This window comes from Mytilus trossulus, chromosome 6 (assembly GCF_036588685.1).
Source record: "Mytilus trossulus isolate FHL-02 chromosome 6, PNRI_Mtr1.1.1.hap1, whole genome shotgun sequence".
Lineage (NCBI taxonomy): Eukaryota > Metazoa > Mollusca > Bivalvia > Mytilida > Mytilidae > Mytilus > Mytilus trossulus.
The window spans coordinates 14,769,547-14,797,478 of NC_086378.1; the positions used below are offsets into that span (position 1 = coordinate 14,769,547).

Sequence of the window (27,932 nt, forward strand, 5' to 3'; positions counted from 1 at the left end):
ATATTTTTACAAGAGGTATTTTGAAAACATTACTATAAGTTTAAAAAAGAAATCAGAAGAAATAGTTTCTGGCCTTTGTTAGTCTTGTATTATTTTAATTTTTATTTCTTGTGTACAATTTGGAAATTAGTATGGCGTTGATTATCACTGAACTAGTATATATTTGTTGAGGGGCCAGCTGAAGGACGCCTCTGGGTGCGGGAATTTCTCACTACATTGAAGACCGGTTGGTGACCTTCTGCTGTTGTTTTTTTTTTTGGTCGGTTTGTTGTCTCTTTGACACATTCCCCATTTCCATTCTCAATTTTATCCTTGTTCATTTAAAGTATTGATTATTGAAGAAAAGAAAACAACTGTGCCTTTGAGGCAATAGTCACTTATGTGTGTTAAAGGCAAGTCAACTATTTAGAAATATAAACAAGAGGCAAGTATAAACTATTGCTATATGTTTACAAGAGGCAAGTATAAACTACTGCTAAATGTTTACAAGAGGTAAGTATAAACTATTGCTATATGTTTACAAGAGGCAAGTATAAACTATTGCTATATGTTTACAAGAGGCAAGTTTAATCTATTGCTATATGTTTACAAGAGGCAAGTATAAACTATTGCTATATGTTTACAAGAGGCAAGTATAAACTATTGCTATATGTTTACAAGAGGCAAGTATAAACTATTGCTATATGTTTACAAGAGGCAAGTATAAACTATTGCTATATGTTTACAAGAGGCAAGTATAAACTTTTGCTATATGTTTACAAGAGGCAAGTATAAACTATTGCTATATGTTTACAAGAGGCAAGTATAAACTATTGCTCTATGTTTACAAGAGGCAAGTATAAACTATTGCTATATGTTTACAAGAGGCAAGTATAAACTATTGCTAAATGTTTACAAGAGGCAAGTATAAACTATTGCTATATCAGTATCTGTTTACAAGAGGCAAGTATAAACTATTGCTATATGTTTACAAGAGGCAAGTATAAACTTTTGCTATATGTTTACAAGAGTCAATTAAAACTGTTGCTGTATGGTAACTATAATCTGCAAATAAAAACAATTGCTATATTTTTACAAGAGGTATTTTGAAAACATTACTATAAGTTTAAAAAAGAAATCAGAAGAAATAGTTTCTGGCCTTTGTTAGTCTTGTATTATTTTAATTTTTATTTCTTGTGTACAATTTGGAAATTAGTATGGCGTTGATTATCACTGAACTAGTATATATTTGTTGAGGGGCCAGCTGAAGGACGCCTCTGGGTGCGGGAATTTCTCACTACATTGAAGACCGGTTGGTGACCTTCTGCTGTTGTTTTTTTTTTTGGTCGGTTTGTTGTCTCTTTGACACATTCCCCATTTCCATTCTCAATTTTATCCTTGTTCATTTAAAGTATTGATTATTGAAGAAAAGAAAACAACTGTGCCTTTGAGGCAATAGTCACTTATGTGTGTTAAAGGCAAGTCAACTATTTAGAAATATAAACAAGAGGCAAGTATAAAGTTTTGCTGCATAGTTACAAACATCTGCAAGTAACCAATTGTTAAACTTTTACCAGAGGTTTGTGAAACTCTATCAATATGTAAAAGACTATACCAGTATAAATATGTTCACGGCGTCTGTAGAATATTGATAAATGTAAAAGAAAAGGCAATACTGTTATTTCCAAGTAAAGAAAATGTCATCAAGAGGCATGAAAACAGTAACTGTCAACAAGAGGCATAAAAACAGAAACTGTCGATAAGAGTTTTTTTTATATTCACACGGATGCCTTTTTTGTTATTTTGAAAATCAAGTAAAATTAAGAGTCATAGTAAATTCTTATCCTTGACTTTCAAATATTTGGCTTTGAACGTTCACGGTGGAAGCAAATTCTGAAACGCGCTTTGGACGCATTGAACTGTTAACGTGATGTTTTCATTCTATTTTCTTTAAATTAACAGCTTATCAAATAGCTATAAGTTTTTCAAGAGACAAGTAAAAGAATTGAAACATGAAAATGTCAAGTAGTCACTATAGGTGTATATTGAGAAGAAGCATGTAAATTTAAAATTAAAATATGTCGTTTATAAACGTGTATTTTTTTATAACACAGTAACATATATATTCATCTGTGTCTTATGATTAAATCTTAGAATAGTATGAAGTTACTGTTATTTCAGATAGAAAGATGCCGGCCATACTTCATCTGCTTGATGGGGGATAGATTTGGCTGGAGCCAAACAGAAGTAAAAAAGGACGAAATTCTCAATATGACTTATGACTATGCTATAGAGAATAATCCAAATCTGAAGTGGATTGATGATTACAGATACGATACAAGTGTAACACAGGTCAGTTACCAGATAATAATTTGGCCTTTTACCATTTATTTATTGGAGCGACACTGATGAGTCTTTTGTAGCCGTTATGTCCGTCTGGAAAATAAAATTCTGATCCTTATATTTATAATGAGGTTTTTTTTAATATTTCTGATGGATACTTTCTTAATCTTAATCATAAATCAAATTTAATTAATCAAAATGACCTATCAAAATAATCAATAACAAAATCATTTAGAAAGTATACGCAAACTGAAAATATGCATTCATCATTTACGTGTTATAAGCCTGTCATGTTTTATTTTAGCTTGAAATTTTCCATGGTGTTCTCAATAATCCAGATGATGTAAAAGACAAATGTTTCTTTTATCTCCGTGATCCACCATCCCAAGATGATGTGTCACCAGAACTATATAAGGTACATTTATATGATCTCGTCCTGAATAGTCATACTTGTTTGCCAATTGACGTAAATTAGCCATCCATCATCTTCCTGTTCATATCTACAACTAATTTCAATTTTTTATTTCGCCAAAAATTTAATTGATTAAAAAAAGCCATAAATAAAGATTTTTTAAATTGTAATTTCTCGTCCATGTTGATGCTGGAAGTTGATTTAACTATTATTTTGACGTAACAGACATTAATGTATATTGGTTAAGTTAGTATTGTATGTATGGTTGCAATATTTACTGATTCAGGACATTTCAATGTTTTTGACTTTTTAGACTCTTTGTTTATTCGGATTGAAGCATTTTTTTTCAAATGATCTGATAATTATATGGATTTAAAAGTATCAAGATGTTTGTGTAATTTTCTATAAAAAAAACTGTACCATCAACAATAGAATTTGGACTGTATGACTATCGCATTACAACTAAGTACTAATAGACTGTACCAAAAGAGGGACGAAAGATACCAAAGGGATAGTCAAACTCGTAAATCTAAAACAAACTGACAACGCCATGGCTAAAAATGAAAAAAGACAAACAGAAAAACAATAATACACATGACACAACATAGAAAACTAAAGAATAAACAACACGAACCCCACCAAAAACGAGGGGTGATCTCAGGTGCTCCGGAAGGGTAAGCAGATCCTGCTCCACATGCGGTACCAAAGGTGGCAACATTTTCTTCTTCTTTTTAACTTGTTCCTTTATTATTATTAGGCAGACTTCACACTGGAACTTTTAAGGAAGAAAGATACACAGTTAGCAATATCCATTAACTTTACATTCTGCTAAATGTTCTCTCACTAAATATTTGAAAATTTTGTGACCATGTTGAACGCATCTATCCCATCGAACTAGAGTTAAAGTTACAACAGATACAGTAACGTCTGTCTTATTTTTTTACTTACATCTAGAAACTGACATGAGGGTCGGTTAAAAACAAAGTTTACGCCAAATAAGATGATTTTAGCTTCCCTATTGTGACCTTTCCATTTCTATGTAGCATCATACCAGCATCCCCTGCACATGGAGTATATATCTCCCAACTGATACAATATTTCACAAGGGGACTTATAAAGCAAGCGTTCAAAATGGTAAAATTGAAATTAGTAAACTTCGCCATCACGACTTGGTTGACCGGTTTGGAATATCTGCTTCACAGATGATATCGGATATGTTCCGTGTCTCGTAACTACAATCACGTTCACTTTTCAAGAGTGTGAACTACCAAATGAATTGGACTATTTACCGGGTTTGTAATAATACGAGCAAAACGATGGTTCCCACTTGTGGAGTAGGATCTGCTTACTCTTCCGGAACACCTGATATCCCCCTAGTTTTCTTGGGGGGGGGGGGGGGTCGTGTTACTTAGTCTTTCGTTTTCTATGTTGTGTCTTGTGTACTATTGTTGTTGTGTCTTGTGTACTATTATTGTTGTGTCTTGTGTACTATTGTTTGTCTGTTTGTCTTTTTCTTTTTTAGCCATGACGTTGTCAGTTTATTTTCAATCTATGAGTTTGATTGTCCCTCTAGCATCTTTCGCTTCTCTTTTAATATTGTAACATCTTTTTTCTGTTTACGTATAGCGTCTTGTAAGTGAATCTGAATGGCACAAGCAACAACAGGACTATCTGAAGTCATTGGTACAACAGCATCCAAAACTCAGTGTAAAGAAATTCAAGCAAGCTGATGAAGTTTCTGAACTGATCAAGCAGGTGATGAATTATCTTAATATTTTTTTGTTAAGCAATGATGAAACGATTATCTTTTTGTTCCATTAGCCATTTAGTTTGGATGGCAAAAATACTAGCTGTGAATGATAAAATGAAATAGATTTATTGCCTTATTTGTTGTTTATTATCGATATTTTCCGAAAGTTACCTATGATCTTGCTGGCTGATAATTGTCTTTCTCAGCGAAGTCGAATAATTTGAAAATTATCGTTATTAATTAAGGACGCACGTGCCCGTTATCATGAAATTAACAACGTCGTCATAGGTAAACAGCAATAAACAGATCAGCGTTGATCATCTACACTCGAATTGTTTTCTTGCAAGCGAAAAAATCAACGATGATCTATAAATATAATGCATATATAGTCCAGACAAGTGACAGTTAAATTAAATAGTTTAGTTAGCCTATAGCGGCTATAATGACCAAATGTTTATATTTGATAGGATTTAAAAGGTTGTGTTGATCAAGAATTTCCAATTGGAAGTGAGCTAACAAAGCTAGAACAACAAGGTGAAGCACATGCAGCTTTTGCTTCACAGAGATGTCGAGTTTACATTGGAAATCAGAATTATTTTACAGAAATCAACAAACATAGAAGTCAGAATATATCACAACCATTCATTATTCTTGGAGAATCAGGTAAATACTAGTAATGTAACAATATATGATATTGTTATAAAATTGTTTGAAGGGTGTATAAATTTATCAGTATTCATGACAGAATGCAAGCTGCATATTTTCTTATCTAATTGTGAACTATGAAAACATTACACAATTTAAGTTGAGAGTCCCTCATATTTTATTTTATATATTTCATATATTATCTTTTTCTTCGGCTATCAATGACTTAATAAAAATATGTTTTTACCACTAGCAATATGATTCAACAACTTTAACATTGCGAGCAAAAATGATGCATATAATACTATTCTGGAAAAACTTAGTAATAAAGGACGCTAATACTGTTGAATGCATTTTTAAAAATAACAAGCACATTGAACAGACTCTTTTGTGCTATATTATGTTGATATTTTTTCAATATTTTGATAGGTTGTGGTAAGTCAGCTCTTGTTGCTAACTGGGCGAAACAGGTTGAAGATGCTGAAAAAGACACATTTATTTTTCTTCACTTTATTGGAAGTTCAGCTGATAGTGCCCACTATATTAAAATGATCAGAAGGTATACAGATATATATGCTTATGAAAAAAATGAATAGAAAAATATTATCTATTGATTTGTGGATATCATACGAATGGAGGCGTGTTTGCAGACCCAAAGATAAGCGTGTTCTTTGTAAAAAAAAATAACACGTCGCCATTCTCTCAATTTCAATGTATTTTTATAATTAAAAATAGAATTCTAAGTTTTATAGTAAGCTCAAATAATTTTGTCTGTTCTCAGTCCATTTACAAACGAACACAAACTTCAGACAACATACTACATTTGTAGTCTTTCATATGTACAACCTAGAAGATAACAAAATTTAATTTCTGTAACTTAAATATGTAAATGGAAATCTCCTTGATTTCACCAAAGTATCTTTTATATATGACAATCGAACTGAACAATCTTAGTTTGTTTTCTATGCTATGTTTTGTAGACTTTTGTTTGTGGTCTGGTCGGGTTATTTTTGTTAGTTTTTTAGGCCAATTTTCTCTTCGACTTATAATATCCTTTTCATATTTCCTGTCTCTCTTATAATGTTCAAACTTGTGACTTACACTTTGACCAAATGAATATGCTAAATAAAACTATTCAATCTAATAAAGGTCGAAGAGAATATTGGCAAAAAATGAGAAACGTTTGATAACAATTTTCGTGGATTTCGTGGGTATTGATTAACCACGAAATTAATATTCGAAAAAAAAAATGAAATAATATATCCACAAAAATTAAAAAAAATCCTTAATACACGAATATTGGTACCCACGTAAATAAGTGACTCAACAGTACATAACACTATGAAGAAAAAAACTTATATTTATAATTAATATAATTAAAATATATTTTGTTTTGTATAACAGATTATTTGAAGAGATGAAAGTGTTCTTTAGTTTTGATATGCAGATTCCGTCATCAGATACAATACTAATTTATGAAATAGGGAAGTGGTTGCGAATGGCAGGATCTCTAACAAAATGTGTCATAGTTTTTGATGCTGTTAATCAACTGGATGATGGATCAGGAGCTGGAGGTTAGTTTTATTCAATTGAATCCATAAAGCGCTTTTCTTACCTGAAAATTTTTCTATGGTGTAACCAATTAAATTCGTCTTCCATGTTTTGAAAGCATTAAAAGATATCAATTCAGTTATTTGCATTAAGATTTTCGCTTGTCTTGTTTTGAACCTTTTTTCAGATTTTCGGAATCCTCTGGTTTTATTCATTTGAATGCATGAAAAACATTTGCCCTATTTTTCTTTTAATAAATCTTTTACATTTATTAATATGAGCCATTTATAAAAGTTTTATTAAATCTTTGTTATTTTTAAATAGTTTTTGAAAACTTAAACTTGCCAATGATAAAGCTATACAAATTAAAGAGAGAATAATTGTCCGCCAAAATTCCAATAGGTAAAATCTAGAAAACAAGCACATTGAACTATATTTTTGTCTCGCTCTTTTGGTTCCCTTAATAATTCCAAATTAATATATATTAGTGATATGAAAAGCTGATTTTTTTAAATTGAGTAGCGAACCTCCTTAAGTACTGTCTATAGTTATGTTTAAATTTCTTTGTCAGATGAATTAAAACGAGTGAAAAACCCTTCTCTACAAGTTGATCATTATTCACCTTATTATTTATAGTAATTGTACAATTAAATAACAATAGCTAATTCTTGTCCATATTTTTTTTGGTTATAACATATAAATGAAACTATAAATATTTACTGTCTACAGCCAGATGGAATGACGACTAAGTAAATATGAGAATAAAGATATGTTGTATGATTTCGAATGAGACAATTTCCCCCCGAAGATCGAGGAATAAACTAACTACAAGTCACCATTTGGCCTTGCATAATGAATTAAACCCCATACATCTACCCACAGAAAGTATATGAGTATTGTCTCATTCTATTTTAATATTACTACATTACAATGGACTGATATATTTATGTCTCAATCAAAGTATTGGCTGATACAGTGTGTAAGGCTATAAGCATACCAAATTCAACGTGGAGCAGTTTATAAAAATACTTTGAAACCGTGTGCAAGAACATCAATCGTTCATGAATTTCAGTCTTCAGAGATTTAGAATATAAGCTGAGTATATTCAGACCTAAGAAGAAAAAGTAGATGTGATATAACTGACAAGCGACAACAATTCAAAAACTAAATGACACAGACGGCATACTAGTGGGCTTGAATATGTAAGATTATTACATATCCGATAATTTTTATAAATGCTGAATTAATAATGTCATCTAAAACTTATTTTACAGAAAGTACTGAACATGATTTGTTGTGGATACCGTCAGAAATTCCTCCCAATGTTTTTCTATTGATATCAACGCTTCCTGGCAGGGTTAGTTATATATCTATATAAGAAGTCCAAAGAACTGGAGCTTAACTTTATTTTTTCATTATACAGTTCTGTGTTAAACCATACCAGTGCTATGTAATGCTTTTAATGTTTTATTCAAAACATAATCATCATGGATATTAAAGAATAAAGATATAAAAAAAATCATGGATATTAAAGCAAGAATACAGTCGCGTATTTTTCTGAAATTAATTGAGGCAGTTTTAGTTAACCGATATTTAATTCGTATTTATCGTTTAAGAAAAAAAATCAAGCTAATAAATAAATACGTGTATCGCATGAACGCGACAATGTAGGCGTCTTCTACTATGAATGTACACATCATTTAAGCCTAAATGATATACAAAGTCAGATAAAAACACGAAATCAAGATGATAAATAACGAGTACATATTATATATACTTAAAGATCATCCTGTTTTGTTTGAAACGTTTAAACAGAATATTTATAAACAACCTGGTCGTTATGTTAACAATTTAATTGTGTTTTTAATTTATTTTATTCGGAATTCGTTATTTTGGATATTTTATTTTTTTGAGTCAAAAAAGGATGGAGGTAAGAATCATATGTAAAACTAATTATATTATAGGCAATGAACGCCTGTATTGAAGCTGGATTTCCAAGTATGAAAGTAAGTCCTCTTCAAGAATCACAGAAAATGCAGATTATAACGGATTATTTGGAAGGCATTTACGGCAAATCATTGACCATGGAGCAAAAAGAAATGATCATCAATGTAAAACAGACATCCAATCCACTTTACCTGAAATCTCTCCTGGACGAGGTAGTATTCTGATATTTTAAAAACAAAATAATCATATGTTCCTACATGTAGCTTGTAGATTTTTACTAATTTCAAATGTTTATAAAAAAAAAAGTATTACCGAAAATACCTAACTCTGAGGTAAATTAAAAATAAACCAACTAAGTTTTTATTCTAATTTACAAAATCATTTAGTCTTTACAAATATTTTTATTTAACAAACTTTACACAGAAATATGACTAATGATATCAAATTAGAATACTGTCATTTAAACAAAATTAATAACAAAGTAGAGTTGAAAAGTTAAAACTCTTTTTTTTTTATTTAAAAACAAACGGTATTTGATACATTAAGAAATAATTAAATAAGTGCTGATATATCGAGTTAACTTCCATTTTACAGGTCCGTATGTTTGGATCATTCAGAACACTGACAAACAAAATCTCTGAGTATTTATCTGCTGAAAGTCCACAGGATCTATTTGCCAAAATCCTTGAAAGATTGGAAGAGGAATTCGAGAAAGGACAAACTCCAAGGTATTGAACCTTTACATATAAACATGCATATTTTTTCAGTAAGACAACATTAATGTTTTCAATTAATCCTTGATTTATCTTAATTTGTGATTTTATGAATACGTTTTGTAATTGTGAATATAACTTAGCTAGTATTCGCTTTCAACATGCTTTCGGTAACTCCAAGTACTGGACGATTTCTAATTCTAGCCATTTCAAACTGATGCTGTCATTCTGTTTTGCTGATTTGTTGTTCAACCACTGTCCAGAAACTCGTTAACGTTGGTTGCTGTTATTTTGTTTTATGTTATTTGTTTTGTTTAAATTAAGCTGATCTTTTTTTTCGTTTGTTGCACTTTGTTCAAAATATACTATGTTTACATTATAATAAAATGTAAAGATGTGTGAATGTAGTGTATTGACAAAATCTAGACTTTTTGTACATTATCGTGACATTGTCCCATATTATGTGTCTTTGGTATTAACGTAAGCTTATATAGTATTAGGAAGGTTTTTTATGTGACATTTCCTTCATTTACAGAAAAGATAATGTACGATCTTAAGCTCATTATTTGACACAGTTCAGCTTTTGCAATATACTTTAACTTGTTTTACAGAAAAGATCTTGTGCGTGATGCCACCACTGCCTTGTGGTGCTCCAACAGAGGAATGTCCGAGTCAGAGCTGGTTGAATTGTTAGATGTAAGTAACAATACATGGCAAAAACTGAAAAAAAATTGCAAATTTTTTATAATTTCATGATATTTTTACTAATTTGAGATATCTTCATTGTTTTTCAAGTTTCCAGCATCCTTCCTCACAAAATGTCCCTTAAACATTATTTTAACTTACTGGGAAACCAATGCTTTTTTATGACAATGCAGAAAAATGGTAAGTACTAGTAAATAAGTAATATATATTTTTGAATTATAGATACCAAGTGCTGTTTGGTCTCCATTCTACATATCGCTGTATGAGAACTTGGTAAATAGGAATGGTATCTTGAATTTTTTCCACGATCATCTACGACAGGCTGTAGAAAGGAAGTACCTCCCTACACATGAAGCTAAAGTCAAAGGTTATATGTGTCTCGCTGATTTCCATGCAGCTAAGGACACAAGTGACAGAACTGTAAGTGTTTACTTTTACAGTCCTTGATTAAAACCAAATACGAGGGGACCCCATATATTTGATAATGAGAAAGTAGGCGCAAGTTATGTTGATATACGGTAAGTAGTGATTTTATGCCTATTTGAAAAAAAAACATGGCGTTGAGGTAAAAGGTAAAAACGAATAGTTGAAGAAATTGATGATGATAGTTATCCAAGGTACCAGGATTATAATTTAGTACGCCAGACGAGCGTTTCGTCTACATAAGACTCATCAGTGACGCTCATATCAAAATATTTATAAAGCCAAACAAGTACAAAGTTGAAGAGCATTGAGGATCCGATGATGAATGATGAACGATTGAAAATAACTGCAGGAAACATGCATATTAAAGCTAACAAGTTGTAATTGTTGACATTCGCATTTGGATAAATCTATGGAAGTGGGTTTGGTCACTTTGGAGAAGATAGAGGCAACTTTAATATACCGCTGTTTAGATATTCATCAATCGATTATTAATAAGCGAAAACAAATACAGGTCATAACCGAGGGAAACATATCAACTATAAGTTTGGCCACTAGTCTAAATGCATTATGTGAAAATAGTCAGTAAGATACATTTGTTACAGTATGCTATTGACCTAATACGATATATATTAGCTCAATAAATACATTATTAGCCGAGAGTTTTTAATTGACGTAGCATTAAAAATATTTCACTAATCGTAAAATATCATCTAGGTAGAAGAATTGCCTTTCTTGCTGACCAAAGCAGGCCAGTTGGACAGACTCAAAGAAACAATAACAGATCTTGAAGTCTTCTATAGATTGTCGGATAATGAGGATGGAATTTTTGAGTTGATCAAAGCTTGGAAAACGGTAATTGACATATTAGGACTAAATTGCACGTTTCTGCTATAATGTACTCAGCTCACTCAATTTTTGAACTGTTATCACATGATTTTCAATGAGAATAGGGCTACAAATGTTAAGAATGACGGTGAAAACCGCTACAAAAAATATGTGTATCAAGGTTTTTTTCAAACACCTCTCATAAATAAAATACTCACAGATAATCACCAATGAAATTAATAAATAGATGTCCTGTAAGTAAGATAAACACAACAAAATACGATTGGTATTTAATATCATTAAATATATGTGGAGTTAAAAGTTATTGAATGCTACCGAACTTGAATGTAATTCCATGTACAAAATGTAATACCTTAAATCGATATGACAAAACACCAGTTTAACAATGCATCTTTTAAACAAGGCTAACAGTCTGACATGTGTATTCAATATCATTTGATTTCCAGCTTGGTGGGTTCGATTTGTCAGAAGAGGCATACATGTCAAAGGTACAAAAGATACCCAAAGAGGACATAATGCATAATTCTACATACTACTGCACACTGTACAGGTAAAGAAAATACAATTGCTATAGTAGGAAGTACAATTAGGAAAATATATTCGATCATATAGTTCTATTGTGTCTAAGCAAATAAATGAATAATTAAATACCTAACTGGATGTCAAAGGTAAATATCATTCGACTTTAAATTCATTTGTCTTTCAATTAAATACGTGAACAATCTATGTACGTGTCCAAACTATCACAGAATTTAAGGACAGTATCATTATGCGTAAGAAAGACTAAAATCAACACTGCATAAGTGTTACAGTCACCATAGTGCATTACTTGTGTAAATTTACCGATTGTCGATGTAAGAGATTTTGACCCTGTTGCGCTTTGGTGCAACTGGTCCTGCTCCATTTAAATTTATTGTATTACTTGCTGAGTTTTTCCTCTTCTGTCTGTATATCCAAGTTAAATCTACAGATTATACACACCGACAAACCACTGTTTTCTCATATGACTAAACATTTCTAGATGGGCAAATTCAACTGATGCAAATGAAACAGATCAGGAAAGATACACATGCAGAATACAAATATCAAACCAATATATATACATTTATTGGTGTGTATACAACGATCAACATCGGAAAAGCATTAGAAAAAAATAACTCCCACGAAAGTATTAGGAATATTAAAAGCTGCAGAATTTGTTGTCAGGCAGTATTTCAGTACTCAAACTTTCATTTAAAATTAAAAGGCAAAAAAAATCCGGAATCATTGGGGAAATGATTATAAAAGAGGGACAAAAGATACCAGAGGGACATTCAAACTCATAAATCGAAATTAAATTGACAACGGTATGGCTAAAGATGAATTACAGACAAATAGTAGTACACAAAAAAACAAACACAACATAAAAAATGAAGCCTAAACAACACTATCCAGATTAAAACAGGAGGTGATGTCAACTTCACAATTTGGAACTCTTGGTTTAATAGTTTCCTTGTGAGCTGCAACTCTCTATCAAGGAAATCATAATGGAAAACACTGGATTATCGTATGAATTGATGAGAGATTTAAAATCACATACATCTTCATAATTAGTTGATGGTTTATACTAATGTTACAGAGGCCATTTTGATCAAATCATAACTGAGTTTATTTAAATACCTGATCGAATTAATCATTATTTTAACAGTCGATTGGGAAATTTCTTTTTGATTATTGGAATTATGGAGGCAGCAAAAAAGATTTTTAAAACTCTGATTAAACAGTTGGAGCTGAACTATGGTGAATCTCATGGGACTGTGGTATACAATGTACATGATCATACATGGAAATATCGATGTAAACACCCGGATGTTATTAAGGTATTTTTTTATTAAAAAATTGAAAATCCACCATTTTCTACATAAAAAAATGTCTGTACCAATTCAGGAATATGACAGTAGTTATCAATTCGATTGATGTGATTGGCCTTTTTATTTTTTCATTTGATTACAGACATTCCGTTTCAAATGTCTTTAGAGTTTGGAATTTTGGTTACTTTACATTTTCAGCAGCGTAATTCTAAATCGATGTTTTGCTGTGTCAAGTCGTATAGCATTCAATTAGAAAGATTTTACTGTATACGCCCTAGTTTTCTTTTGAAATACGATGTATCTTTAAAGATGCTCGATGCCAAATTATTTGTATTTGCAAATTGAAGAACAGAATGTGAAGAGTTTAAACATATAGTCAACCTGGCTAAGTTGTATTCCAAGAAGACGACTTAACGCATGCAATTACTCTTGCATAACATTAGAAGCTAAAAAAACAGCAACAACATTGTTGATCAGCAACTGATAGATGAAAGTCATCCACGGGAATATAATGTCATTGTGAAGAAAGTTTAATCACCTTTCCTCTTCCTATTGTCTTGGAGACTTATATAGTAATATATTGTGAAGTTTGTTAAAACCTAAAATCTGTAAATACAGAAATTCAAACGTCAATGATGACATGTTCATAAGAGATTAAGCAGATCTAAAACTTTGTAGTTGTTTCTATATATTTGTTTAAGCTTTTTTTCCCTGTTGAAACAAAATATTTTGTCCACTATTATAGGGATTGCATGAACTAGGTACTGTGTACAGCAAACTTGGCGAGTATGATAAGGCGGTAAGGGTGTACATTGATGCTATAAATCGTCAGAACAGGGTTATAACACCAACACAAAAACTACAGGTATGTTAATAAAAACAACGGCTGCTAAATGTGTTGCGTTCTAAGAATAGAGAGAGTATAAAGAAACTAAGGTTTCAACTCCCTCAAGCAAAGTTGGCTTTAGATGAATTTGGCTATTTATTTTTAGGTATTTTTGACATATAGTTCTTCAACTGTTTCGGTACTTATACATCTTCGGATTTCAAATGTTTGGCTTTGGTAAGGGGAAATGTTGGGATCCCACTAACATGTTTAACCCGGCATTATTTATGTATGTGCCTGTCCCAATGCAGGAGCCTGTAATTCAGTGGTTGTCGTTTGTTTATGTGTATCATATTTGTTTTTCGTTTATTTATTTTTTTATATGAATGAGCCGTTAGTTTTCTCGTTTAAATTGTTTTACATTGTCATATCGGGATCTTTTATAGCTGACTATGCGGTTTGGGTTTTGCTCATTGTTGAAGGCCGTACGGTGAGCTATAGTTGTTAATGTCTGTATCATTTTGGTCTCTTGTGGACAGTTGTCTCATATGCAATCATACCACATCTTCTATATTTATATTTGAGCTTTCCTAATGAAGGTCAATCTAGAAAAGCGCTTCGGACGCAAATAATTAATAACGCGTTGTTTTCAATATTAGAATTTAACTTCATTAGGATCGGTCAAACTTGGAATATTGATAAGGAATGAGCTTATTGTCAAACTGAACCTTAAAGAAGACAAAATCATGTTTTGTTCTTTATATACTGCACTTGATAAGATCCTTACCATTTGTATTTATTCATAATATATGTTCACTGAATATTTCTTGATAATTTGTTAAAACATAATTATGTTTAATATATATATATTTAAGATTGAACACAGCTTTTGAAAAATGATAACTTCATAATGATATTAAGAATTCTTAGGTAACTTCCCAATTTATTATTTTTTATTACTTGGTATTTTTTTATAGTTGTGTGAGGGGTTGCTTGGTTTATCGACAGTATACATCCAGAAAGAAGACATGTTGTCAGCTAAGAAACTAATGTTGAGAGCATTGGAATTAGCGACATTTGTACTCGGAAAGAAACATAATTTTGTAGCGGCCATTTTCACTAGGGTACGTATAGGGTGTCTTATAACTATTTCTTTTGTTATTTTTGTTTTATTTTTATTCATTTCATCCTGAAATCAGGTAGGCTCCTTATTCCTGTTAGGGGTATTGCAATATCATGTTTACTGAAAGACAATAATTTAGTGTAAATTTTCACCAAGATCATTTCCTTCAATTCTTTTTTTTTTTTGGCATATTTATTCTGTGGCTATATGTATCTGCACTTCGCAGCAGCTCTAATGATCAAAATCTGTCTTTTAAAAAAGCAACTTCTCTAATAACCTGATAGAGTAGCTTCCTTTTCTTACATTTAACATTAATCAATATCTAACCGTTTGTGTATCTCACTAAAACCCATTAGTAATATTCGCTCCTTTTTTTCGCAATCCATTTATTGAAACAATTTTACTTTGTTATGATATAACAGCTTGGTCAACTTTCCTACAAACAAGGCCGTGTAGATGAAGCCTTAGCCTATTGTCTACATGATCTAAAGGTTACGAGAAGTGAGGTCGGTACCAATCATCCACGTACTGCCATTGTCCTGAATGAAATTGGACTTATTTACGATGATAAGAATGACAGCATGGCCACACAGCTTTATGAAGCCGCTTTATCAATTTTCCTGGAAACGTACGGCAAGAATTTCCTCGGGACTGGGACAATACGGTATGAACTTTGAATAAGTTTTTCAAAATTATTCTTTTGCACTGTCAAAATATGTAGATATTATGCCATCTGTCATTTCATCTATTGTCTTATGTAGTCTGGCGTATTAAATCATAATCCTGGAACCTTTGATAACTATTTACATCACTGGGTCGATGGCACTGGTGGTGAACGTTTCGTCCCCGAAGGTATCACCAGCCCAGTAGTCAGCACTTCGGTATTGACGTGATTATTAATTATATAGTTGTCATTTTATAAATTTCCTGTTACAAAACTTTCAATTTTTCGACATAACTATGGAAAAGATTACCTTAGACGTATTTTGCACAACAAAATTTTGGGTCCTCAATGCTCTTCAATTTTGGCTACATAACTATTTTTATCTGATGGTCACTGATTAAACGCGCGTCTGGCGTATTAAATTATAATCCTGGTACCTTTGATAAATATTTTTTGTTCAAAAACAGCATGATTTATTAATTCTTATCAATTTATTTTTTTTGGGCGAAAAGTTGCACAGTAAATCAAGCCATTGAAAAGGTGCTTCTTTATTTACAGTATAGCATATATACAATCATGAAACAACAGAAACATATGAATAAATAAAACAATACTAAAATACTTACTATAAAAAAGACTAATGACAGTCATGAAAGCAAATTCAAAGTACTAGAACATCAGTCAAATAAAGGAAAAGAAGATGTGGTATGGTTGCCAATGAAACAACTCTTCACAACAGACAAAATCACTGAAATTAACAAATATAGGTCACAGTACGTCCTTCATCAATTAACAAATATAGGTCACAGTACGTCCTTCATCAATTAACAAATATAGGTCACAGTACGTCCTTCATCAATTAACAAATATAGGTCACAGTACGTCCTTCATCAATGAACAAATCCTATAACGCAAAAAGTCAGCTAAAAAGGCCCAGAAATGACTAATGTAAAACACTAACGGCATCCTCAATGTACAAAAAAATGAACAAAAAACAAATGTGTAACACAGCAACAAACGACAACGACTGAATGAAAGGCTGCTGACTTGGGAAAGCACATACATCGATTGGAGCGCTCATATTCGCCGGTGACACAATTTCGCCTTTTTTATGTTTTGGAGGTGTAAAAACATCAAAGGATGATGAAATGTATTATAACACCTTTTCGACAATACAATTTTTCACACTCTACAGTTGTTTAAAATTGAGAAAAATCAAAATTAAACTCAAAGCAAGGAATTCACTACTATATTATTTGGATGTACCATCCCCAAATACATCAGATGCACCCTAACAGACATTAGATAAAATTTGATAATATAAAATATCTTATTGATTAAGTTTCCAACTTTTTGTTTTAGGTACAATTTAGGAGCGTTATATTTAGGCACAAATCACTTTGCTAAATCCAAATACCAGTTTACCGAGTCCTACAGAGTATATGTTTTATTTCTGGGAGAGGATCATCCGGAAACTAAAGCCGTAAAGCAGGCGCTTGATGTCGTTTCCAGTATGGCGTCAGACTAATAGAGTGGACCTCAAATGCGTGATTTATCGATTATAACACTATATATTATATACTATTTATTAGCGGTATCTGTACCTTATATTCTACGGGAAAATCCAGTACAACATTCTTAAAAATAAGTTTTTACTAATAAAAGGACTTGGTATTTGGCAGTCAACAATACACATTAAATTGATTAAACTGACAGTAGAAATCGTAGATTTCAAGAGACCCTTTACACATTTTTGTTATAGATTTTTATCTATTTTACAACACAAGTTTTATAGTTTATATTAATTTTCTCTTTCATTCTAGATCTAGTCTAAAACACTATTTCTATACTACTGTATCATTGAGGTGAGGTCTGGTGATGCACATGACGGTCCTCTAATTCGACACATTGTTGGCTTCCTGTGATAATTTAAAAAGTACCATGCACTTATTTCTCTTGTAATTTGTTTGTATAATTTATGATTATAATTAAACTGTAACACTCGCCATAATCTGTTTAAAATTTCAGCATATTGATGTTGAATTTCGTTAAAGGGACAGTTGTTATGAGATAAGAAAATAAATAAATATTTTTTGTTCGTTTCAATCATTAATAAGTCAATTAAGTGCAATTTTGTCAAAATAAGCAAGCAAGGAAACGTAGAAGATAATGTATTCGCTTGTAAGTAAAAAATCTCGACATCATTTAATATCATTCATGTGAACTTTAATTTTACCCATTAGGAAAGAGATATACTTCTTTAATTATTGAAATATCTAATATTTTCAAATTTTGTAAAATACAAATAATGTTTAGGCCTTTAATTGATTTTTGAAATGATACATGAAACAGTAACATATCGTTGTATTTTCTGCAAACAAGCACTTTGTGATATGGATATTACAACAAACTCAAATAGTGAATGTATATTTCTACACTTTATATCTTTTTTATTATTACTTATTATTTATATATTTAGATCTATAATTTTGTGTCATTTTTATTTATTGTGAGCCGATTTTGATGAAACTATACTTTTTGATAATACTCGTATAATAAAAATCCTTCCATGCATCTAGACGTCATTATTTCAGATATTGTTTAAGTTATAAACTAGTATACAGTATGTTGTTTTATAAAACTTGGTTTGAAAAGCTTTTGAGGTGACTATGCTAAGTTTATACAAATTGCAGGTTCATTTGATATGGTCCAAAACTTTTATTTCCGTATGATGTCTTTTACGTCCGACCAAAAAGCCTCGGCATTCTATTGATATCAAAGTCAAAAATTCAAAATTACAGCAGCACCCGGTAAACTACTAATGAACAAAATCTTAGTATCCTTTGAACTATATTTCAACCTTCAAATATGTCTTTTAGATAGAACAAGACCACATTTGATTTTGGTGTACGTCTGTCATACATCAAGGTCACAGTGCCTATTGATAAACTGATAATAGTCATGGTAAACATGTCGTTTTGAGGTCTATGGTGTAAAGTCACTGTCGCCAGAAAGAGAAAGAAATGTTGGTGACCTTTTGGTTTTGGGATATCAACCGTATATCAAAACAAATTTGTTTGGTGCAGTCCCTTTTTTTTAGTGAAACTTCATTTCCGGACAATTAATTTTGGGTCACGTCCGTACAGTTACTTAAAAAGTAAAAAAAAATATATATATATATCTACTTGTGATTGATTGCATTATTGTCGTTTTGAGTGTAGAAAGTAAAATCACAAAAATACTGAACTCAGAGGAAAATCAATTCGGGAAGTCTATAATTTCATGGCAAAATAAAATAACAAAACACATGATTGATGTCTGCTGGTTTATCATACTACACCTTTGTGTCACGTGTACTAATGTTTTTTCTGTTTGTCTTTTTCATTTTTAGCCATGGCGTTGTCAGTTTGTTTTGGATTTATGAGTTTGACTGTCCCTTTGGTATCTTTCGTCCCTCTTTTTGCATTTGTATCAAATAAACTTGCATGAAAAGTAATTCTTCAGAGAAAAAAGAGATTGAATTTGAAGTCAATCAGTCGCGGGTGAAGGTTACAACAATTATGAATTGACATTTGGCTGATTTCTTGTCTTCCCTTGGAAATTCAGGTAAGAATTTCCATCTGAATATCGCATTATAGTAAATTACATGAAGGCTATTCAGTTCTCAATGTCAGTCATAAAAAAAATAACTTGATTTATTTTATAAGTTTGAAGTCACTACAAACCAGTAAAAGTCTGAAATGGCGTATATCTGTACTCGACTGTACTGATTTTTACTTGACCAGTCTGAAATGGTCTGAAAGGACTAGGGGCTATAAGGGCCATTTTTGGCCCCACCCCCAAATTCCATTTAATTTGTCATGTTGTAAGTCTATACCATAGACCTTCTGAAAATAATCGAATTTTGGGTCTAGCTTGTTTATTCTGTTGCCTAGCAACCACTAAAATGGCGGAGTTAAACTCATCAAATATGATTATTATACAGCTTAAATATATCTATATTTGAAATTGAACCTGTTTAGCATGTAGTGAACTTTAAACCACTTGTACACTTTTTAAATATTACATAATTAATTGCATATTTTTGCCAATTCACTGTTGTTTCTCCCTAGCAACATATCTGTGCCCATGGCAACCACGATTTGTTTTCTATTTAATTTTAAATATATTGAAACAGAAAGGCAAGTTAAGATGTAAATTGTAAAAAGAAAAAAACTCCAAGGTAAATAGTAAGGGGGAAAGCAATATTGAAACACCAACAAACAAAACAAAACACCGGGTATTGCTGATATATACAGATTGTGCATCTGATGCTGGGTGGGGTCTCACTTATCAGCGACAAGAAGAATAATATAAAGACAAGACACATTTAGCGCTTACAAATCTTAATATTGATTATCTTAAATAAATAGATACAGAAACATGCATTAAAGGGTGTTTTCAAAAGTCAGTGTATTTCCATGACAGTAGTTGTTTCCGGAAGGGTTTGGGGATGAAGGGGGGCACTTCTATCTACACCCTTTTAAGCTTGAATAAGTAAGGTTGAGAAAATTATCAGATATATATGATATAACTTTTTTTCCTACGCAATTTATGAAAAGGTATATATTTTAAAAATGTAAAACTGGTTAAGGTGACAAAACAGCGGCACCCTCTATCAATTAAGTATTGAAGTACACCCCCTCCCAACCCCGGCCCCTTTAGACTTATGTTAAGGATCGTTAGGGTTGACTTTTCCAAATTTATCTTATTTTTATTATCTATTTCAGTCGTCCAGACTTATAACCGTATCATTCTATAGAATTACAAAACTGGAACATGCTACTATATCAAATAAATCTGTATTCTTAGATTTTTTCTATATTCATTATATATATATATATATTATTTGTTTTATTGTAGTTTTTGTCAATTTGACTAGTTTACTTTTCCCCTTCACTAATCTTAGCGTCGTATGACTCGGTCTTTGATCATCATGACAATATTCATTATATATTCGTCAAAATTATTGAAAAAACAAGAATGTGTCTTTAGTACATGGATGCCCAAATAGCAAGACTAAAAATGGCCAGGAAATCCTAGGTTAGGACAGGCTAAAAAAATCGGCAGATTTAAACAAGTTATTTTTGCGATCTCAAACCCCCTCTCCCTTTACCTCTAGGCAAAGTAGAAAAAAATCAAACACACAATACACACAGTAAAATTTACTTCAAAAAAAGTTTCTGAGTCTGATGTCAGATTCAACTACCTTGACCAAACACTTAAACCTGAAGCGAGACACAAGGACAATTGGACGAACAGACTGACATACACACGGACTAACAGACGCATAGACAAGAAAACATAATGCCCACAAATGGGGCTTAACAACAAGCCGGGTCAAATTTTAAAATTTACACTTCATTTTAACGCATGATTATAAAACTATTTAAAACATGTTGACTGTCCCTTTGGTACCTTTGTCCCTCCTTTAAAAAGGTAACAGACATGTAGTTTGCTTACAGACTTCAGGCTCTTGTTTCTATGCATGGAAAGGTCAATTATCCATATATATATATACATTTGCAAATTTAAAGATCTTACATTGTTGGGTTAATGTTTAGACGAGTTGTATATATATAATGTACACAGCCATGTAACACCATCACAGCTGGTGATCCAATGAATATATCTGTTGTAGAGTTGTCACAGGCTCAGGCGTACTTATATACTAATATATACATGTTTATACGGATATATGGATAGTCTACCTTATGCCGTTTCCGTTTTTTTACCATCAAATTTTATAGAACTTGTTCTCTATGCACATTACCCACAAAGACACTTCAATTGGAATAAAGGTAGTTTCATTTTCGAAATAAATCTCGTGTTTCTCGCCAATTATGGAAATTTAAGTAAAATACCCCCCCCCCCCCCCCCACTTTTCATTACATAAATCATGGATCTGACCCTAATACCAGAGAGAGAAGATTGCCCCATTCAAACAACAAATTTTGAATTTATAATTAACAAAAACATCAGAAATGTACAGATTTTGTTATATTGAAGGCCTATCTAAAATTTCATAATTTAAGAAACTGTCCTGAAAGTTGTTATTGACTCCCTTACACATGAAGTCTATTGCTGTCGGATTTTTTACAGAAATTTAACTAGATAAACTTACGGAAATATAATTAGGAATACACTTTACATTCATAAACAAAAAAATAAGTTTCTATAGGTATAAGAATGTATAAACTAAACTTTGTCAGATGAAAAGGTCCAATTTGGACGGCAAATTTCAGCTTTTTATTGCTCCGCTTGGCTATGAAAAATATAAAATAAACTATCGCACCAACCTTGCACCAAAAAGATTTTCTATCCGAAGTTTGAAATGTATGAACTTGTCAAAATGCTAAAATTTCCAATTGGTGCAAGCATGGTGCGGTGGTCAAAATTTAGAAAAAACATCAAATTTTCGGTATTTTTGCTCATTTTCCCAATTATGACGTCATTTGCACCTACCATTGCGACGTCATTGAACCTTTTTTAGTTAGAAAAAAATCATTTTTTTTAAATCATTTACTCATATTCTAATAATTAATGGAATAAAATCTGCTCTGTTAGAATTTTTATTATCTTGTACAGACGGGGCCATTTTAGGCCATTAAAGCCCCTACTCCTTTACTTGATATTGCTCGACTGTAGTCTGAACCATACTTAACAGTCTGAATTTGTACTTGACCAGATTTAACAATTTATTACAAGTCTGAACCATGCTCGACCAAGTCTAAACCATGCTCGACCTAGTCTGAACCGTACTCGACCTAGTCTGAACCATACTCGACCTAGTCTGAACCGTACTCGACCTAGTCTGAACCGTACTCGACTAAGTCTTGACCAACCTAGACCTATTATTTGTATCTATCAACTAAATTTTATCAACTTAGGAAATATTTTATAATAAAAATGAAATTTGAACAAGAACTTGAAACTAAAATGTACTCAATATAGAAGTAAAATTAAAATTTCACAATAATTAACAATAATTTTTAATTTTATTTAAAATTTTATGAATATTTCGGAAGTGTTGTATGGTAATTGGACTTATGTATATATATTAAGTAGTATATAACACAACTTAATAAATTTTAAAAAATGAGACCTTAATTTGTTTTGTTTTATTAAACCAAGAATTTAATATAATCATGATAATAGAATTTCCATAGCAATCCTTGATAACCTTTTTAAAAAAAAGAAATGTGTTTCAAAGTAACATTAAAAAATTATTCCAATTACTGGAAGATATTTTTGTCAAATTAAAGACATGGCATACATAACGCACTTTCATATGGTCTAATTACCTCAGTACATGTGTGTTTTACAGGTAAAAAGAAAGCCCTATTTTCTAAAATTTGTATATTACTTATCTAGTATATTCGGAAGGCCTTGTTATTTAGGTTAAACAGGATGTTGCAATTTTAAATAAATGTTAATTAAAATTTAATACCTCTGACCAGGTGTGATCTTATTGATGAGTTTGCCCCAAGCAGAGGTAAAATTAATATTTCACCACTAATCAGAGGAAAAATTTTATTTATTTCTTGAATTGTATCCCTTTTTGATATAAACTATATATCATATAATGCTGTTTAGTCCTAAATAAAATAAAAGATATATTTCTAATAAAAGGTTAAACAATTTATAAATTTTGTTGGCTGTTGTTATATATGTCAGTAAAAAAGAAATTTATTTTAACAGTTAAAAATTAGAGGTTATTTGGTCTAGTAAGGTTCAGACTGGTCGAGTATTGTTCAGACCTTTGGTTAAGTACGGTTTAGACTGGAAAAATAGGTTGAGTACAGGTCGAGAAAGGGTTAAGACTGTTTCAGACTGGTCGAGTAATGATTCAGACTATTTTCAACGGCAAAAATAAGGGTCAAGTACGATTCAGTACAGTCGAGTATGGTTCAGACTGGGGTCGAGTAATGTCAAGTAAAATTGAGACCAATTCAGACTGGTCGAGTAAAAATCAGTACAGTCGAGTACAGATATAGGCCATTTCAGACTTTAATGGTTTGTAGTGAGTGTATGTCTTACTCTTTATGAAAAAAAGTAAAATAGTCCTACATCTATATAGATTTGAGCTATAAAAACCTCTTTTAACAAATAGATTCGACTTATGTATGTACGACATGTACGAGGTGGTGTGGGCTATATGTCAACGGCAAATCAACCAAACTCCAACAAAAAGAGAAAATACGATATCCTCCAAGATAAACAACTGGTTATACCATACACAAAACACTAAATGTTTAGCAATGTACAAACCTATAGCGATACAAATTGATTTAATTTTGATGAGGATCAAAAGACATCGTGAAACGAGGCAGGGAACCCCATATAACCAGGCGTAGTACTTTTTCGAAAACTAGGGATTCCCATAATCCAGTCATGGATTACCTTAGCCTTATTTGGAACATTTTTTTGAATTTTGGGTCCCAATGCTCTTCAACTTTGTACTTGTTTGGGTTTATAACTATTTTGATCTGAGCGTCACTGGTGAGTCTTATGTAGACGAAACGCGCGTCTTGCGTACTAAATTATATTCCTGGTACTTTTGATAACTATTTACACTACTTGGTCGATGCCAATGCTGGTGGACGTTTCGTCACCAAGGGTATCACCAGCCCATGAATATCAGTTATGTGGTCATTTTTATAAATTTCCCGTTTCCTGTTTCGAAAACTAAGGATTTTCTTATACAATGCATAGATTACCTTAGCCGAATTTGGCACTACTGTTTTGAAACTTTGGGTCCTCAATGCTCTTCCACTTTGTTTGACTTTTTATGAGCGCCATTGATGATTCTTATGTAGACCAAACACGCGTCTGGCGTACTAAATTATAATTCTGGTACTTTTGATAACTATTAGTTAGTCATACCTCTTGATTTCAAAATGTTACATAAAAAGTTTCTAAAAGCTTAGAAGGGAAAGTAGTTTGATGTAAATGGTACTTACTTACTTGCTTCCTGCCGTTGTACGCCATTTCAAAGAAGGCTGTTTCTCATTGGAAAACACAAAAGCAAAAAAATGGTGAATATTCTTAACCAATTACCTCTTATAATATCCCTAAATGATTGTTAAAAAGGTTCACCAATACTTTTTGGAATGTTTTAAGTCAATTCTTCCCACTTCTGGTTTTGCCTGTTTCTACCATTTCAGTTTGTCTTTTTGCAATACTGGGTTGTACACAGAAACCTTTAAAAACAATTCAACAGTAAACAATGTGGCACTTCAGAATACAAGAAACATTGCTGATGTAAATCTACCTGCCATAACATCCAACGACTTGGTAAAAAACTGACGTTGTAGCCGTTAGGCTGTGTAACAAATGACGTCGCCTTATTTGATTGAAATAACTTATTCATCAACTACAACTCGACTGGGTCTATAGGTGGTCATTTACAAGATATGAATACCTGCTCTGAAGTTTCAGAGACCAAAAAGCAATTTTTTGGCGCAAAATAATTCATAAAAGAATGTGCAATAAATTTTGTCAGTAAATTTCTAATTACGTGATTTTAATTTTCATTTAATCGTCGTGACAAAAACGAAAATCAAGAACGTTTTACTTATTTGAACTAGATAATGGATTCAAGGAAATATAAAACAAAGGAAATGTCTGAAAAAAACTTGCACGTGGTTCTAATTTTGCGTCAAGAAATTTTTGCAAGGTCAAATTCCGCCATGTTTAATTGTCATAGGAAATTTATGTATTGATTTTTCTTTACAAAAATGAGTACTGAGAGCATGATAGGCAATGAAATGAATATAGGTCATGATTAGTTTAAAAATAAATAAACAAAATATGTGTTGCGTTTTTAAAGCCTATCAGTGTATATTGAAAACATGCGATTTTATTAACAATTATTTCAATAAACTTTAAGTCTTTTTTGATACATTTTATTACAAAAATAGCTCTGTTCGAATGAGTTGACATGATTTTTATCTAATTAGTAACAAAATGAATATGATATTGTAACATGTACAGTTAATTCTACGTAAAATCAAATAATCAGGAAGTTTACATTTGATAATAAGGATTTTATCAGGATGAAAGATCATACATCACATGATTTTGAGATAAATCTATATTTGTCCAGTAAGTTATCACCTGACTTGTAGGTACAATGGCTACACGTCTTAAGCGTAGCATTGAAGAGGATTATTTAACATGTTCTATTTGCTTCAATATATTCACCGATCCTCGACAGCTGTCGTGTGGTCATTCTTACTGTTTTCAATGTCTAGTGGATTATTTAAAATCGACGACTTCTTCACAAACTTGTCCAACATGTCGACAGGCAATGAACTGTTCGAAATCTACAGAGATTCAAACGTGGATTCAAACTTTACCACAGGATCTTCTCCTCATAGGGATAATCAATGCTGTGAAAAAACATGATCCTGATCAAGATCACGATGACGATGAGACAATCAATGATAGTAAAACATTACAAGAAAAAACAGTGTGTGATAAGCACATGAAATGTTTTGAATACTTTTGTACTGATCACCAAGACATCCTTTGTAGTGAATGTGTTTCTGAACTTCATAAAGAGTGTGTGTCATCCCCGATATCTGAGTTACAACTGAGAGCTTTATCCGACCTAAATGAAATTGATTCAAATGTTGTAAGACATTTAAAAGATATGTCGGAAATTGAACAGAAAGGGATTTTCAATTTAGTTTCGTATCAGAATAAAAAAGAGGAAACATTGTTTATTCTTACCTCTCTTCGTAAACAATTTGAGACGTTTTCTTCGTTGATTTTGACTGATATTAAAGCAAAGGAAACCAGTCTTAATTGGCCTGAAGTAAACATGAAATCAGTATTAAAAGCAATCAGAATACATCGCTCACATTTAGAACAGTTTAGAGATGATATCGTCACTACAACTCGGGAAATAAACGTTGTTAAAAAGCAGAAAGATGTTTTGGAGATACATAAAGCCGCTGATACGTTGCTCAACAAAGCTGAAATAAACTACTCTTGTTTTAGAGATTACAAGATAGCATTTGAATCGAATGATATACTGATATCGTCCATATCAAAAGTAAAAGAAGCTGCAAACATAGAAATATCTTCAGATTTGAATATTGATTACCATGCAGACGAGACACTTTCTCTGATAGAACCGGAAAGGGATTTTATGATGTACAGAATACGTGAATTCTCAGTAAATCAAGAAACAAATCTTTATAGATCGCTTTCAGGCATATGTCTTTTAGACAATTCTCTAATTATAATTGACCAATACAATAATAACGCCATGAAAATGACTCTAGATGGCGAATGCGTTGGAAATTGTTCGCTTACAGAACCCTACCAAGTCTGCAGGTCAGGAAATACTGGGATCGCTATTACATGTTGGGACAAAAATATAATATTCATTTTAGATACAGAACCAATTCTCTCAATTCAACAAGTAGTAAAAACGGAAAAACATTATATAGGCATCTCTGGTGCTGGAAAAGATCGTTTTCTAGTGACATCACCTGATTCATCAATTGACGTCATTTCCACTTCCGGAGAAATTTTGTTTTCAATCGACTCGCGAAAGCAACGTAATATTTTTTCTTCGTTGTTTAGAAGAAGTGCATCTGTACCAGTCAAAGCAATGTTAAAAGATGAAACAGTGATAATGTGTGATTCAATACAAAAAACTCTTGTATGCATGGACTTTGCTGGACGTATTCTGTGGCAGAGGAAAATACCGGGAATTTCGAACTTTACATGTGGTCCGGAAGAAATATATTGTACACTTTCATGTTCCAATAGAGTCTTAAGGCTAACATTTGATGGCAACATTACAAACAATACGTTCCTGAACATACGCCAACCATGGGCTATTGATACTCAGGGTCAAACTATTGTAATAACGGAAGATTCACCGTCCGAGAAATATCACATTATCAAACTGGAATGAGTTTAGTTTACTTGAACTAATTATTAGGGGTAACTATGGGACTATGTACAAACATTTACCTAGTTCAAATATAAAAATACTTCGCGAGATTAACCGACAAATATGTGTACTATTTTTAAACGATTAAAGTGCATTTTACCTTCTAATATTCATAGTTTCTACTTTTCTGACTCGTTCT

At 31.8% G+C, this 27,932-nt stretch overlaps 2 protein-coding genes across 2 annotated transcripts; both read left to right on the forward strand.

Moving 5' to 3' along the window:
* Window positions 1-2,164: 2,164 nt before the first annotated feature.
* LOC134720846 (TPR repeat-containing protein DDB_G0287407-like) lies at window positions 2,165-18,291 on the forward strand. The gene is made up of 18 exons (XM_063583406.1): window positions 2,165-2,331; window positions 2,627-2,737; window positions 4,361-4,489; window positions 4,952-5,147; window positions 5,559-5,688; window positions 6,534-6,703; window positions 7,955-8,037; window positions 8,645-8,839; window positions 9,222-9,355; window positions 9,952-10,036; window positions 10,268-10,465; window positions 11,186-11,323; window positions 11,764-11,867; window positions 13,005-13,176; window positions 13,913-14,032; window positions 14,971-15,117; window positions 15,539-15,780; window positions 17,143-18,291. The coding sequence occupies exons 1-18, from the start codon at window positions 2,194-2,196 to the stop codon at window positions 17,306-17,308; spliced, it is 2,658 nt and encodes an 885-aa protein (XP_063439476.1). The 5' UTR covers window positions 2,165-2,193; the 3' UTR covers window positions 17,309-18,291.
* Window positions 18,292-25,936: 7,645 nt separating this feature from the next.
* On the forward strand, window positions 25,937-27,900 carry LOC134720849 (uncharacterized). The gene has a single exon (XM_063583408.1). The coding sequence runs from the start codon at window positions 25,955-25,957 to the stop codon at window positions 27,752-27,754; it is 1,800 nt and encodes a 599-aa protein (XP_063439478.1). The 5' UTR covers window positions 25,937-25,954; the 3' UTR covers window positions 27,755-27,900.
* The last annotated feature ends 32 nt before the right edge of the window (window positions 27,901-27,932 follow it).